The sequence below is a fragment of the Myotis nattereri genome (assembly GCF_964212035.1).
Source record: "Myotis nattereri genome assembly, chromosome: 2".
Classification (NCBI taxonomy): Eukaryota; Metazoa; Chordata; class Mammalia; order Chiroptera; family Vespertilionidae; genus Myotis; species Myotis nattereri.
In genome coordinates, this window is record NC_138076.1 from 200,988,836 (window position 1) to 201,005,073 (window position 16,238).

Consider the following 16,238-nt stretch of genomic DNA (forward strand, 5'->3'; position numbering starts at 1 on the left):
TTGAGCACACTTCTAGCTGCTGGAGAAAAGAAATGGAAGGAAGGAAGGAAGGAAAGAAGGAAGGAAGGAAGGGAGGAAGGAAGGAAGGAAGGAAGGAAGGAAGGAAGGAAGGAAGGAAGGAAAGAAGGAAGGAAAGAAGGAAGGAAAGGAAAGGGAAGGCAAGGAGGGAAGGGAAGGAGGGAGGGAAGGAGGGTGGGAGGACAGCTCCTATTCTTAGCACACTCACAGTCTAGCAATAAGAAAGACATAAAACCAAATGACAAAACAGTATGATAAATGTTGGACTAAAGGTTTGTATGAAGTGCTTTGGATGTAAAAAAGGGCATAAATACATTCTTTGCTGTCTTAAAATATGCAAAGTACATATATAACTATGGCCCCTAAAAGTTGTAAGAAAAATTCTTTCCTTTATGAACTTTTTTGTCAGCAAGTGTATTTTCTCAATTAGTGGTCCCAAACACATGTAGTACCCTGGGAAATTCCACTGGTTGCCAGATCAGTTTTGAGACTACTATATTTTTTGGTATGGTGAGGGGAAAAAATGAAAAAAAAAAGTTTAGCTTCTCATTCATTCATTCATCCATTATAGTATTTAATAAACATTTATTTTGTGCAAGGTACCTACTGTGTGCCAGGTATTGTGATAGGCATTAGGGATACAAGGAGAGAGAAGAAACATCTGTCTTTAACATCCTGGCTTGTTCATACCAGTGATGGGTGGGGTAGAGAATAAACAAGTCAAACAGTAAATATATAATTTAAGGTAGCAAGTGCTGTGAAGAAAACTTCCCCAGGTTAAGGTGACAGAGTGTGGCCTAAGTAGAGCAATGGAAGGCTGAACAGTTAGGGAGGAGATGAGATCTCAGCATAGACCCAAAAGAACCTGTGTTGATAATATTTGGCAAATTTGTTGAACAGTTTTAATTTTTCTCTGGTGATTTAAATCATCTCTTCCTCAGAATAGATATCTTGGCAATAAAATGTTATAATTATATTTTGTTATACAAAAGGTAGGTAAGTAGACAAGTAGATTGATAGACGACAGACTGTACAGTTATGAGAAAAGTATAAAGGTAGTAGTTGACATCTAGGGTATATGATTCTAATGTATACATGAAGATTAAATTATACAGTCAAGTATAAATCAATTATAAAGTATTAAACACATTAAATGTACATAGTTATTGCTCTCAAGATAAAAATTTGTGCTATTTTTCTTTTAGTGAATGAAACATCCCTGATATTTATTCTAATCAATCATTGGGATAGTTGTGTATTTTTTGGTGATTTTCCTCAAATTGTTTTTCTTTCAGGAATGGTTCACTGTCATTGAGCACTATCACCGAACCCATGCCACCATTACTGAACTGGTCATAGGCAATGAATACTACTTCCGAGTCTTTGCTGAAAACATGTGTGGCCTCAGTGAGAATGCAACAATGACTAAAGAGAGCGCTGTGATCGCCAAGGATGGTGAGTTGGTAGTGGGCTGATAAAGGGGGCTCTCACCCAATTCCAGTGAGTGGAGGTTTGGTTGAATTTCCCTGACACCAAACAAGTCTTAGACACCAGCTGGATGCCCCACAATTCCACTCCATTCTGACATTACCCAGAGATAGCATCAGATCCCACAGGTTCCAGGCTCAGTCCCACAAGAATTTCCCCACCTCCCACTTCAAATGCCAATTGCAAGTCCAAGCTGTCTCCTGTGCTTCCGACTAACAGGCTATAAATCAGAGGTTCCATGACCCTCTCCTCAGGTTTGATTAACTTCCTAGAGTAGCTCACAGAACTCAGAGAAACATTCTATCTACTGTGTCACTGGTTTAATAGGAAAGATTTTAACTCAGAAACACCCAGATGGAAGAGGGGCATAGGCAAAGGATGGGGAATGGGCACGGAGTGTCCAAGCTCTCAGAGCGCCATCACTCTCCTAGAATCTCCCAGCGTTCACCAATCCAGAAGCTCTACAAACATGTCCTTTTTGGTTTTTAAGGAGGCTTCATTACACAGCCATGGTTGATTAAATCTCCAGCCCCTCTCTCCTCCTTGGAGGTCTGGGGGCGGGACTAAAAGTTTCAACCCACTAATCACAAGGTTGGTTTCCTTTGGCAACCAGTCCCTAGGTGGTGGTAGTGGTGGTGGTGGTGGTGGTGGTGTGTGTCAAATGCTACCTCATTAACATAACAAAATATACCTTTATAGCTCTCCTTGCTTAGGAAATTTCAAGGGTTTGGAGCTCTGTGCCAGAAATGAGGATAAAGACCACATATATGTTTCTTATTATAAATCACAATTTCACAACTAGACATCTGGAGACTTTGGTTTTCAGTAACTAGAGGAGACTGAAAGAAAAAGAAATGTGGCGAAAGGAAATAAGAAAATTATAAACACATATTTTTAAATTATGATAAAAATGTCCAATAATAAATTTGAAAGTAAAAATTTTAGAGGAAAATTATATTATTATTGCATTTTAAAAAATGTAAGCTGAATTCATTCCACCTTCTGAGCAGTAGGTATATAAATGCCTAAATTCACAAGGATAGGAAAAAGTAGATATTGACTTATTGAGCTTGGGTTACTTCTATTCTTAGACACCTTCAAAGTAGCTACACATGAGACCCATGAAGTGGGTGAGGCTGAATTCCATGCCTGTCATTTCATTTCCTCATCACTGTCACAGTAAAACTCATGGTTGATCAAAATACTCTGACACCAAATTCTTCTCACATTTTTTCAGTTTCAGATGGCCGCTCTGCCCCCTGTGGGATATGTGTACTCTCCAGAATGAATGCGGTGTGGTGTTCATTTGTGTTTTCACATGTTTTTCTAAGTTCAGGGAAGTTTTCATGGCGAGTCAAGTATGCCAAGAATAATATAGCCTCAGGCCAATTTGTGTATTTCTAATGCTTGTTTTTAAGGTAAAGTCTATAAAAATCCAGTGTATGAAGACTTCGATTTCACAGAGGCGCCCATGTTCACTCAGCCTTTGGTCAACACCTACGCTATTGCTGGGTACAATGCCACTCTGAACTGCAGTGTGAGAGGAAATCCCAAGGTACCATGTTTGTTAGTTTTTTAACCACATTAGTTAAATTTAAGAATTAACCCGAAACTCTCCCTTTTGTATTTGTCACACTATAAATATACGTAGGAATACAAACGGACCCTCCAACTGCTATTTGTGTCTTATTCTGGGGTTGGAGGGTGGTATTGTTGGAAAATTAGGTACACTATTTAAGTAGTAAAAAATGTTTACATTTCTTTACTAAATAAGGGATTCATTCTAAGGAAAAACCAAATCACCTATTTTAAAAAGAAGTGAGAGGTGAGGAGATGGAAGTAATATTGTTTCACCTAAAAATTAGGGGGAAATATTGATCCATCAAGTTTTCTCTAATAGATTAAGACAAATAATAAGACTATAATGCAAGGCAGAATTTAAAGTGTGCTATATTAAGGGTACAGAGTACTTGGAAGGGAGAAATCACATCTGACAGAAGAGAGTTAGAAAGGTTTGAAGGTTTCATGTTGGCATTTGAAAAGAACAAGTAGTTAATGAATGTTGCCCATGGAGACATTTATCTGGGTGGCACTGAGGGAAGGAGCCCTAGAATTTGAAAAATTGCAAACAGTGGTATTTTTTCCACATGTACCATGAACAGAAATAGGAAAGACAGAGAGAAGCCAAACTGAGGATAGGAGGAAGATGCTGAATTTGTGTTTAATTGGAAGTGATGTTGGTCCATCCAAGTAGGAATGACCAGTAGGCAGAGGAGAAGTTCACTGGAGCTTAGACAAAGGCCAAGGCTGTGACCCTCAGGTTAGGAGTCCCCAGGCATGGGGGCAGATGAGGAGGCACAATCCATCCCTTGGAGTCATTAGAAAGGAATACCACTGAGGAAAGAGAGTAATGAGGAAAAGGCCCAGGACCAAGTGAGCCTCAATGAATACTTCCACTTGAAAGGTGGAAGGAAGAAAGAACAGTATGAAGAAGAAAGAGAAGGGCCATCTCCAAGGTCTGAAAAAGCAAAATCATGTAAGAGGTAGAAGAGGGAATGAGGAGGCTGTGCAGTTACATAAGGAAGGGGAAGACAATATGAATAAGGAGTAGGAGGTCAGTGATGTTAGATATAGTTCAGGGGTCGAGGAGAATGGAGTCACCTCCCTGGGTGCTTAGGTTATGATAGGTCTTGAATTACCTGGTTGGAGAAGATCCATTGCCACCAGATGCTGAAAGCAGATGTCAGAGGACAAATTAAATGGTGAGGAGGCATAAGTAGCCCACAAATAATTAGAAAAAGATATCAGGAAAATGAAGTGAGGAAATTCGATGGTTATGACACCTTAGGGGATTCTCTGAAAAATGGCCAGCAATATATAGTCTCTTGGATGAGTTAACCTCATGGACCTGTAGATGAAATTGAAATGCAATTGAATCCTTTTGGGAAGATTGCTCCAGAGCTGTCCTGTGAACAAACCTGACTTACTTTTTCAGAACTGTTCATGTAGTGCAAACTTGATCACTAACTCTGCATGATGTTGCAGAAGTGAAGGGAACCAGGTTTGCTGAATTTATTGTGGTGAGAGAAATGTATTCGCCTCAGAAGCTACTGAGGTGGTCCATTCTATCCTAGTACAATGTAAAGAAAAAAAGAACTGCTCATTTGCTCTCTTGCCAAGCACTAAGTAGAGTTTAATTTGAGAGAAACTGTGCTCAAATAGATGTGGATTCTTCTTAGGTGTCCTCTCTAAGCTATGCTTTAAAATTCTGTCACTGCTTTGATGGCCTATTAATATGCTAAGAACAGATATGTTTTGACCCTCATTTACTTCAATATTAATTTCAGCCCAAAATAACCTGGATGAAAAACAAAGTTGCTATTGTGGATGACCCAAGATACAGGATGTTCAGCAACCAAGGGGTCTGTACGCTGGAGATCCGCAAGCCCAGCTCCTATGACGGAGGCACTTACTGCTGCAAAGCAGTCAATAACCTAGGGACAGTGGAGGTCGAATGCAAACTGGAGGTGAAAGGTATGACATCTAAGACCTTGGGTGTAGAATAAAATGAAAGAAAACCATTTAATTATTATGCTTACTGCAAAATCCAAATTGTTTGCCAAAATGTTCTGGGGTGGAGGAGGAAGGGGCAAGAGACTTGGGGTAGAGAATACATTTTTACATCTTGCATTCACTCTTGATTTATTTGTGAAGTTTGTTTGACTTGTTAAGTAGACTTACCTTAAACTCTTGCAATTCTTGTTAACTAAAGAAATATTGATTACAGTGGAATGCTGGTATGTGTACAGCATGGTGAGAATAAATGAAGTTAAGCGGGTATTATTTTGATGATGTAGTCCATCCATAAATAGAAGCCTAGGGCAAAAACGTATCTAAAGATAGAAATTTACGCTATTTTAAATTAGTTTACTATTTTGTGAAACTTTCAATACATATGGATAAGTTTGCTAATTGAGTGTAGACTATTACTTATGTAGAATATAGCATCTACATATTTTAACCAGTTGCTTTTAAAATCTCACTAGAGAACTTCCATTTACAGGTGCACATTTCATTTATACTAGTTTTCTACCGATGTAAATCAAGAAAACGTAAGGATTGATGTGGTAGAAAAGTTTCAGCATAACCTGTTGTCTTAATCAGTTTTCATATTCATTGAGTATAATTTGTATAGTAAAGTTTTTTTCTTGGCAATCAAAACCTACTTTGGGACACCATGAGATAATAGGTGACATGATTCTAATATCTTTTCTTTCATCCGTATTGTATCACCTCGCCTCTCTGTGACAGTGAAGTCTTTTCTCTACCTCTCTATAATGAAGAAATTATTATCTAAAAGTCAGAAAGATAATCTTATAATATCTATTTTTTGGAAAAGCATAGTAAATGCTTAGAGTACTTATGTTAAAAAAGTTTTTTTAGTCCTAAATTTAGTATAAAATCATTAAGAAACTTATTGAAAAAAATTCCTTCTGTAACTTTTTTTTTTAAAAAATTATTCTTTCTCTTCTGATCTCTGTCAGTCCTGTGGTAATATGGTGCAATAGATTCATAATTGAGTGAGAGAGAAAAAACAAGTTTAAAACATAACATCCTTAGAAAAATTTTAAAGCTTACTCTTGAGATAGTGCTTACAAATGTAAACATTACTTTTAAGTTTTTATTAGCTTTAAATGCAGATTATGGTCCCAGTTGCAATACATCTGGTTTCTAAACTCTTAGGCTTAAGAATGCCAAGGTACTGTAGGTACTTATGTTTCAGCATCCAAAAATAAAAATAAAAACAAAAGCCTAGTGCAACTTCTGCGTGTTTTGAAAATAACTGAATGTTGCTAATGATATAAAATGATGATTTCATAACTGGTTCAACATTTGGGGGTCCTTCCTAAAAGATAATAACGTTAAGTATATATAGATAGAAAGATATATAGATATAGATATATAGATATAGATGATATATTTTTATGTAATTGCATGGTGAACTATATGATAATTGAATTTAATAATAAAAATAATGTATTTTAGTACATACCTTCATAGTAAAATATCAATTGCAACATATTGGTAAGACTTTTGGGTCCTAAAAGTAAAGCCAAGGTTGTTTATCGTCAGATTGTTATCTGATAATAGGTGACTTGAATCAAGTTAAGCTGTAAAAATAAAGGTAAATATGTGAACTGAGAACAAATAAATATTGGTACAAATATTCTAATTCTACAGTGATATACCAACGAGTATTTTCCCCTGGAGAACCACTGTTCCTGGAGGGGCAGCAACAGGTTTTAAAAATTCATATCGCACCGGATATTTCTACTTCCTGTTCCATTCCTCTTACATGAAATCGCACTTTGCATGTAAAGCTTGACTTTCTCATTTGCTTCTCATTATATTTTTTTAGCAGCTCGTGGCATACAGTGTTTATGCCATGAACTAGGAAGGCCAAATTATTCAAGGTTATTAAGTAATTAGGAACTAAGTTTTGTCAGGAAACTAAGTACCATAGCACAGGTCCCCATAAATAAAGCCGGAAGGCTGCATTTGAAGATACCATATTTTAGATGTAAGATTATCAACACCTGGGAACCAATGACATTTCTGTAATAATTGCATTTTTCACATGTAAAGAGATACGATCTCCCTTTAAGATAGTTTCCAGGGTGGTTTCCTTAGATTTGTGTTGAAATTCGGAAAACTGAACCTTTTAAAATTGCCAAGCTGTAGAAAAAGTGTTCTGAGCATTTTTGATAGGGAAAGGTCAAAAATAAAAACAGATCCAATATTTAGAAACTTTCATAGTTAAGACTTTCCCCTGAAAAATTCACCAGTAGGATATCTGTAACCCATCTTTCTATTGGACATTTTAGATATTTTCATGGGACCAAAAGTATTTCATATACTCATGAATTTAAATGGACAGATAAGTCTAGGTCCCATTATTAAATCTATTAAGCATTAAATGAGTCTGATAGTATATGTATGATTCTCCCCCAGTTGGAAGAATGGATTAAGAAGTTCTTTGGGGATGGGTAAGAAACTTGATGTAAACTGTATGATGTAGATCTATGCCTGAGTTTATCATATGTGCTCTTTGAATTCCCAGAGGTAATGTCAGCTTTCAAAGGAGGAAAGAATTAGGGCTATTTCTTAAAAGTTTTGTAGATTATACATATAGTCGCTTTCTAGGCTGTTTGTTTAAGCCTTGTGTTTATATAGATTAGTCACATTTGGAATCATTTCAGAATACATATTATAGAATACACTAGTCTCACATTAATACCTACTTGATAATTTTGCCTTTTAGAATTTCAACATATATATATGTACACTAATACTTTGTTCATCATCTATGTTTTTCTTTTGTTGAAAAACACAATATATATATGTTGTAGGATTTTTTTTTTAAGCTAATGGTTTGGAAGCTCTTACCATAAATATTCACTGTACAATCCAATTGGCTTTGCCACCTGTTTAGGCAAAGTGGTTGTGCATATTAATAAGTGTTTTACATATTAATGATCCTTTTGAAGTGACTGGATCCCTGCCCTTCACTCCATGTGCTTCTATGTTCCTACATCTTTCACATGACTAAGGATTAATGAAATCACCTCATCATAATCGCACCCATAATTTCATCCAACAAGTACTCAACTCTGGTTTTAGCACTTTATTAATGCTCAAAACTTCTCTCTCTCTCTCTTTCTCTCTCTCTTCCTTAGTTGTAGCACAGTAAGGATTTTTGAATGTGTATTATCATCTAAGGTAAGCTTTCATATGGATTTGGCATATGAAGCTTATGCTGTCATAAGTCATACAGAGCTTGTGGAGTATGGCATGATTTTCATTATGTAGTCCAATGAAAATAGACTATTTAAAACATCTAACTTTGTAGTTTTTAATTTGTATTTTAGTATCTTGAAATTAACAACTAGTACTTATTCAGCACAACAATCTCCTGTTGACATGAATGCGGTAGAGCATGAATTAAAGCATTTAATGTGGATGAAAACGAGTGATACCCAAGCATTCTGAACGCTTTGCATCAAGGAATGGACATGTACAAAAGTGGCATCATTTCTACCGATATGTGACTTGAAGTCTTTTTTTAAAAGGAGAATGACTTTTCCAAATTTGCACTAAAGAAGTTTAAGAATGTTCATATGGCATGCTGTTTTTGTCTGGACGTGAATTTATTAGCAAGTAGTGAAGTACTTTTCCAAAGGACCATGAATTGTATAGTTTCATGGGTTCTCTCATGAAGGGTACTTTTATTTTTTTAGATATAATTCAGAAACATGAAAGGTAAGTATGAAATATTAGTAGGTATTTCTCTAACCTTCAGAAGGTATTGGATAGGTTTTACTATTTTTAACAAACTATTCCAATGTGAGCCCTAGCCGGATTGGCTCAGTGGTTAAAGTGTGAGCCCTCAGACTTGAGGGTGACAGGTTCGATTCTGGTTAAGGGCACACATTTTGGTTGCAGGCTTGATCCCTGCCCTGGTCAGGGTGTGTGCAGGAGGCAACCAATCGATGTGTCTCTCTCATGTCAATGTTTTTCTCTCTGTCTCTCCCCCTCGCTTCCACTCTCTCTAAAAAAGTATCAAAGTAAAAAATGTCCTTGGGTGAAGATTAACAAACCAGAAACAATTTTTTTTCCAATTTGTTTCACTCTTGACAATGTATAAGTAGCCAAGTTTAAAGGAGTTGTCTCCTTTTTCTTCGCTAACGTGTTTGAGTTAGAACTTGGTGCTTAATTAAAAAGAGCAGAAATAAACCGGAAACAGTTCTTCCTGCTGATTCATAACATGGTAATGCATTTATTCTGCCATTCAGTCAGAGCACTTAAATCATCTATAGAGAATCCCCAAACCTCTCAAAGAGTGATAAGTATTTCCCAACCAGTTAGGAAATTAAATTGAGATTGAATAACAGCAGGAAACAAAGGACTTCTATGGGCCTAGCCAGAACTTGCTTCTCCTTCTAGATGTTGTCTAGTGCCTTAAAATCTAAATATACTAAATCCAGGAGAAGATTTCCGAGCAGGGACTGATTGAATCTTTGTAACTAACTGAAACATAATTAGACACATTTCCAGGCAGCTAGTCCAGGAGTATTGTTTCAGCGATTTTTCACATAGACGGTTTTGACTTTGCCTTTTCCTTTTTGTCCTCTCCAGGTGGGCTTTCCTTCTGCAGGCTCCTCTTGCAAGGTGTACCTCCTAACATAATTGAGTCATATATGCGAGATTTGCACTCAAGCAATCCTGAGGAATACTAAGGGCCCGGCCACGGCCCCTGCACTCTACTGCTTTGAAATATGGTTGCAATGAGAAAGCGTTGTCTGTGTTAACACCAGGCACCCAAGTGTGGCCGTTGTTTTTTTTTTTTTTTTTTTCCTTTTCTTTTTTTTCCTTCTAATGTTGAAGAAGAAAAAAATGTTTGCAAAAACTGCTTCATTAAAAACTGTACACAAAATCCCATTTGAAGTCAGTGTTTTGATCATTATTGTCTGTGTTTTGTCACTGTACTTTACAAAAAAGCAAGCTATACTATAAGCAAAAGTCGTTACTTTAGTTTTACTTGACAGGCTGTAAATGCTTTTTTCCAGGCTAAAAACTAGTCCAATACACCACGATGGAATCTTGAATACCCATCTTTCTCTTGAGCTAAGAGATTTTCTAAGCAAAGCAGAATTGTGTGTTTCCTACAACCCTGCGTGACACCAGTGGATCTGTGCCTACTTCCCCATTTGAATTTGCTAGAAGACTTCTTAAAGTCAAACAAGTTTTCTCAACAGAAGGGGAAGTGTATTCAATAAACGCTACAATAAATCTGAAGTGTTTGTGTTGAAATGACACAGTCCTGGTTTTTGTGTTAGGGGTTGTGTGCTCAGACAGAACTGAGGACAAAAGGCCAGGAGCCAGCATGCTACCAAACTCAGCCCTGACCTCCAGCGTGTATCTCTGGCTCGGCATCCTGGCCAAACCTACCAGAGCTCCTGCCAAAACAGCCACAGTGACAGAGAGCTGGTGCAGGCTACAGAGCAGCTACAGATGTAGGGTTTGCTGATGGCATCCGTTCAATGGGTGGAAACCTTCTTTAAAAATCTAGAAGCTGAGACACATTTGTGCAAAACCATAATCTCTCTGGCAGCTCCCTTCCCTCCTCTTGGTGTAGAGAACATCGCAGCTGAAGGAGAAGAGTAGGAGTGTAAGATACCACACCTCACCTTGCCCCCTTTTTTTCTGTTGGCCTTTTGTTCTAGGAGCTAACTACACTGTGACCTGTCGGTGGGCCCATAGCACCTGGGACAACATTTAGAAATATCTGCTCTGCTTCCTTTACATGTGAGACCTGGGAAGCTGTGAGGGTGGTCCTGCTCCTGGGTGGATGTGTGGCCCCTAACGGGAAGGAGTGAATGGTGCGGGTAGTTATAGTATGTTTGGGAACAGCAAGGAGAAACTCGAGTTCTTGTCCAAACTATGGTGGCCACATCTTTTCCTGTCCTGATTGGTTGGTGATCTTGCCTTCCTGGTTGCTAAGAATATTGACCATCACCACATGTTCTCAACAAATCTGGAATAATAATGTGTGCAATCCCTATGCAAAGCCCCATTTTAATCAGAAAATCCATTTCCAGGTTGTTGACTAAGATATTTTACATAAAAGAAGTCTGGCTCAGCCGGCGTGACTCAGTGGTTGAATGTCAACCTATGAAGCTGGAGGTCACGGTTCCATTCCTGGTCAGGTCACATGCCCTGGTCAGGGCTCGATTCCCCAGTGCAGGTCGTGCAGGAGGCAGCTGATCAATGATTCTCTCTCATTATTGATGTTTCTATTTCTCCCTCTCCCTTCCTCTTTGAAATCAATAAAAATATATTATTTATAAATTTAAAATAAATACAAGTATTTTTTTAAAAAGAAGTCTGGCTTATCTATAAAGCAGTGAAGACTATATATCTCTACTGCAAACCAAGTAAGACCCTATCTCTATGTGGCACAACCAATCAGTATGGCCCCTGCTGCCTGGTTGCTGGGCCAGAGGCCCAGTGCAGCAAGTGAGCTGGTTGCCTAATTTAAACACTCATGGTCAAGCTTGTTATGCCATTTATAAACCTAGCCTACAAGGGACCATAAAGCATCCTTATAAAATACTGGTTCCCCAGTCATGACTTTTGCTCTAACTATATTTTGTACCAGAGAATGTTATTTTTCTACAAGTGATCTCTCTCCTCATATTAAGGGCACTTCCACACCGCAAAGTTCTAATAGGAAAGAAAAAGCCTATTTTAGAACTACAAAGAGCAAAGAATGTCAGAAGCTGTCATTGCTATTAGCTGCCTACACCTTTGTGCTAGTTTTGTGTTAGTTTTACTCTGTTACAGAAAAAGTTATATATCAGAGGAATTTTCCAAAAATTCTTTTGGGGAACTAAACATTTATTACATTTTTTTAATGATCACCCTTACTTACTTACTTTAAAAGAAAGCCTAATACATGTTGTCATGTAAATTAATACAGAAGTAAGGGAGAAAACCACTAGTTCCAAGAACATTGGAACAAGGTCATATGTCCTTAACCACTCATTCTTTTTTTTAAATATATTGTTTTTATTGATTTCAGAGAGGGAGAGAGAGATAAAAATAGCAATGATGAGAGAGAATTATTGATTGGCTGCCTCTTACCCCAGGGGGATCAAACCCGGAACCCGGCATGTGCCCTGACCCCAGGGGAATGTACATGACCCCAGGGGAATCAAACTGTGACCTCCTGGTTCATAGGTTGATGCTCAACCACTGAGCTATGCCAGTCGGATACCACTCACTCTTAAGGTGAATTCTGAGACATCCTATTAAGCTCAACAAATGCATTATTGAATGTCTGATGCATGCATGGTACTGCGATGGGTTCAGCTAGGAACCCAATGAGAAATAAGCCACTTCATGCCTTTAAGGAATTTATGACACATCACACTAATACATGTAGGGAAAGACACAGGCAGAGCAGCGCGCAGGTGTAATAGATCTATAAGGCTTCAGAAGCTGAGTAGCGTGGTCTGTGTGCTATAACCCAGGTGTGTATCACACCAGAATGTAGTACAGGACATGCCACATGACTTCGTTTTTGTAAATCAAATGAAAGATCACTCTGAGCTCCCCACTAGCTGGAGAAATTGAGACATTCTCTCTGCCCTGCTTGGAAGGTCCTATCTCAGGTCCTGGGCCAACTGGAATCTTTCCTGGAGCCTAGAAAATGGAGAGAAGGGCCCGGCCGGCATGGCTCAGTGGCTGATCTATGAACCAGGAGTTCACGGTTCGATTCCCAGTCAGGGCACATGCCTGGTTGCAAGCTTGATACCCAGTGGGGGGCGTGTAGGAGGCAGCCATCAACGATTCTCTCTCATTATTGGTGTTTCTAGCTCTCCCTCCCTCTCTCCTCCTCTCTGAAATCAATAAAAATATATTTTAAAAAAAGAAAATGGAGAGAAGTCTCTGCATTGCCGTCTCCTTTGGTGGCTACAGAGATGCCTGTGGTTCAGCTCAATATTTTCCCTTCAACTTGCTAGGCGAGTGTGGGGGCAATGAACAGTTAGTTCTACCACTTAGTAGCAGCCTTGGACCTGGGCAAGAGGGACTTCTGCAGTTTCAAGGGTCTCACTCTAGGGCCAACTTGGAACCCTTACCACACTGCTCCTTCTTACAGATTGTACCCACCCTCACTGCCAGGGCTTTTGTGGGCCTTTTCCCTGGGTTCAAACCCCTAAGGAAGAGCCATGTGGCCTGTATATGAACCCTGAGGCCCAAGGCATGGACAGAGGCACGTGTTTGCCAGGAGTTGGGGTGTGCAGATGTGACCAGAGCTTGTGCATAAGGCTGGGGCGTCTACCTGTGTGCACCTGAGACCCGTCACGGTGTGGTGGAGGAAGGAACTGGGATGCAAAGGACAGGGAGACCGGAGACTGGCAGTGGACAACAATATTCTAGCCAGTATTTCTGAAGAATCAGGTGATTCTACGTTCAAACCAGGCCTTCCAGGTCATTCTGAGGGTATCCTCATAAAGACTACAGGATACAATTATTTTTTTTTAGCCATCTGTTAGCTTGATTTATAACTTCTAAATATTTATGTATGAGTTATAAAGGTTCGAGGTCAGGCAGCCCCCAACCATCTCGGTTCCCTTTCTTGTATCCTTTCCGCCCCTCCTCCACCATCTAACATCACTCTCACCTCTCCACTCCCACCACTTCCTTCTCCCCACTCACCAAACTCACATCCAACCCTTTATCTCCTGCCCCACTTACGTTCCCTGGAACAAAATTCTAGAAATATACATTTCCTCTTTGGAGTAGAATAAGGGATAATAATACAAGACAATATTACCAATTGTCCCTATAATATTTATTAATTCTAAATTGAACTCTACGTTTATTTCCTTATTTTGCCAGGCCACAATATCACCCTTGCACCAAAGATTCAGGTGATTGCTTCCATGTAGATATTTATAAAGGCCTTTGTAAAAACTTTGATAACTTAGAATGGACTGGAGAAACAAGCTCGTCCATGGAATGACCAGTTCTCCTGATTCTAAGGGCTGTCATCACCCTCTCAGACACTTGAGCTCTCTCTGACCCCAAATGTACTGACTGGCGCAATCTCTGGCCTCGCTGAATATCTATCTATCTGGAGTAGATAACTAGGAACAAAATACCAGGAAGACAGCATGACAGTTAAACACTCCCAAAGGGGCCACTCAGAGTGTGGCTTGGGGCACTGGCTGACTCAATTCACTAAAGGGAAAATAACCTTGCACTCTAGTGAATAATTGACCATAATTTATTTTCTCCCAAGCGATAGCTTTAGAAAAAGCTTTTTATTCTTTGTGGATAAGCACTTAGCTATCTACAGCAAGAGAGTCCCTCTATTTATAATTCTACTCTCTCCTTTATCCTAGTCTTGGAGCCCAAGAAAACATCTTAAAGACACCATACACCAATTTGGCATCAAATTTTTTTTTAAGTTAATGAAAAAAGAAAGCAAAACAAATAAAAAAAATAACCAGGGGTTACCAGGCACACTGTGGCAAGGAAAGAAGCCATTGTTCAGATTTCGTAAGGCATCCCTCTTGGATGATTGGGACAAAGGGTCATTGGAAAGGAGCCATGTTACAAAATAAATCAAAGCTGGTTTAAAGTCATGTGGCTACTTGGAAAATTCCAGGCACTAGAGAGCCAAATAATGTATCCCCTTTAAGATATAGGATAAAGTGCCACTGGGCTGTTCATCCAAGGCCCCCTCCTGAGTGTCCATTGGAGGGTTGTTACTGTAAAGTCAGTCCCAGCTCGTGCACTGGGAGGTATCACTGAGCTGGAGGCGGGTTGGATAGTCGTGGAAGTTGCCAAGCAGAGGCAGAGCCTCTCTGTGCAGGGCTATTTTCATGTATTTCTTAATAGCTCATAGTTGGGTTCAGTAAATATTAGCTAGCAGTAGAAGCAGGAGTTCATCGGTGAGATGATGTTCCCTGGGTCCTTCAATGATTATCAAGTCCAAGGAAGCAATGCAGGCAGGGACTCTGACCCAAAGTCAGCCTTTAGTAGCTGTACTCTCTGAAGATGTTAGTAGAGAGGGATGGGAAGATAGGGAGGGTGTGGCAGGAAGGGGCTACTGTGAAGGCCAAGATGAAGCGGGAGGGAGAAAAGGAGGACTAACACGATTCTTTGTACAGAGGAAAGGGCAATCACCAGACAAGGAACTAAAGAAAGAGGAAACAGCAATGAGAAAATCAACAATAAAAAGAGAACAGTACCTACTTTTGTGTTTTACAGGCATTATCTCAATCGTGGTTTCCCAACTCTACTCACCACTGCTGCACTCGTATTTAGAGAAAGGAAAACCTGGGATGGATGTGAGAGCACAGTCTGAAGCCAAGGCCACAACCCCTTATATATTTGTTGTTATAACATTTGTTCTTGTTGATCCTCACCCGAGGATATTTTCCATTGATTTTCAGACAGAGTGGAAGGGAGGGGGAGAGACAGAGAAGACACAGAGATAGAAACATCAATGTGAGAGAGACACATCAAGTGGTTGCCTCTCACACGCACCCCAAGTAGGCCTGGGGATCAAGACTACAACCAAAGTACATGCCCTTGACCAGAATTGAGCCTGGGACCCTTCAATCCGCAGGCCAACACCCTATCCACTGAGCAAAAATGGCTAGGGCACAACCCCTTATATTCATTAAGATTTATCCACATGTTGTATTCTTCTCTATAAGAGTTTATTTAAAGAAAACAATTTTTTCTTCCCAGATCTTCAAATGGATGTTGTTCCAACACCTTCACCAAGTACCAAGATCTTAATTCCACTGGATTTATTATGAGGTCAATTAGCACATATATATTAAAATACATATAAGATATAAAACAAAAATAAAATATAAAAATAAAAGATCTTGAACTTCTCTATCTATCTATCTATCTATCTATCTATCTATCTATCTATCTATTCTTCTTCGTCTTGGAAAGAATAGCCTTAAGCAAAATTGAACCAAGCTGGTCTTCCTCATCCCTTAATTGCCCCAAGTCCTTTCTCTCTTCTTTCTGCCCCTTTCTTTTCCACTTGGGGCTCAAGGGGCTTGCTCAGAGCAGTACCTCCATCCAAGCTTTATAAGACTAGATGCTTCAGGTCCCAAATGTGGCCCGGTGACGAGCAG

General features: G+C 39.2%; 1 protein-coding gene across 1 annotated transcript in view; it reads left to right on the forward strand.

Annotated features, from left to right (window-relative positions):
• The window catches only part of MYBPC1 (myosin binding protein C1), a gene marked incomplete at its 5' end in the record, with an annotated part of 55,458 nt that extends 45,462 nt beyond the window's left edge, over positions 1-9,996 (forward strand). The window contains 5 exons of the mRNA XM_081084037.1: positions 1,314-1,473; positions 2,925-3,061; positions 4,854-5,040; positions 8,244-8,286; positions 9,703-9,996. Of these exons, the coding sequence (XP_080940163.1) occupies positions 1,314-1,473; positions 2,925-3,061; positions 4,854-5,040; positions 8,244-8,257 (498 nt within the window). The 3' untranslated portion in view covers positions 8,258-8,286; positions 9,703-9,996. The remainder of the gene's footprint in view (positions 1-1,313; positions 1,474-2,924; positions 3,062-4,853; positions 5,041-8,243; positions 8,287-9,702) is intronic.
• Between the last annotated feature and the right edge of the window lie 6,242 nt (positions 9,997-16,238).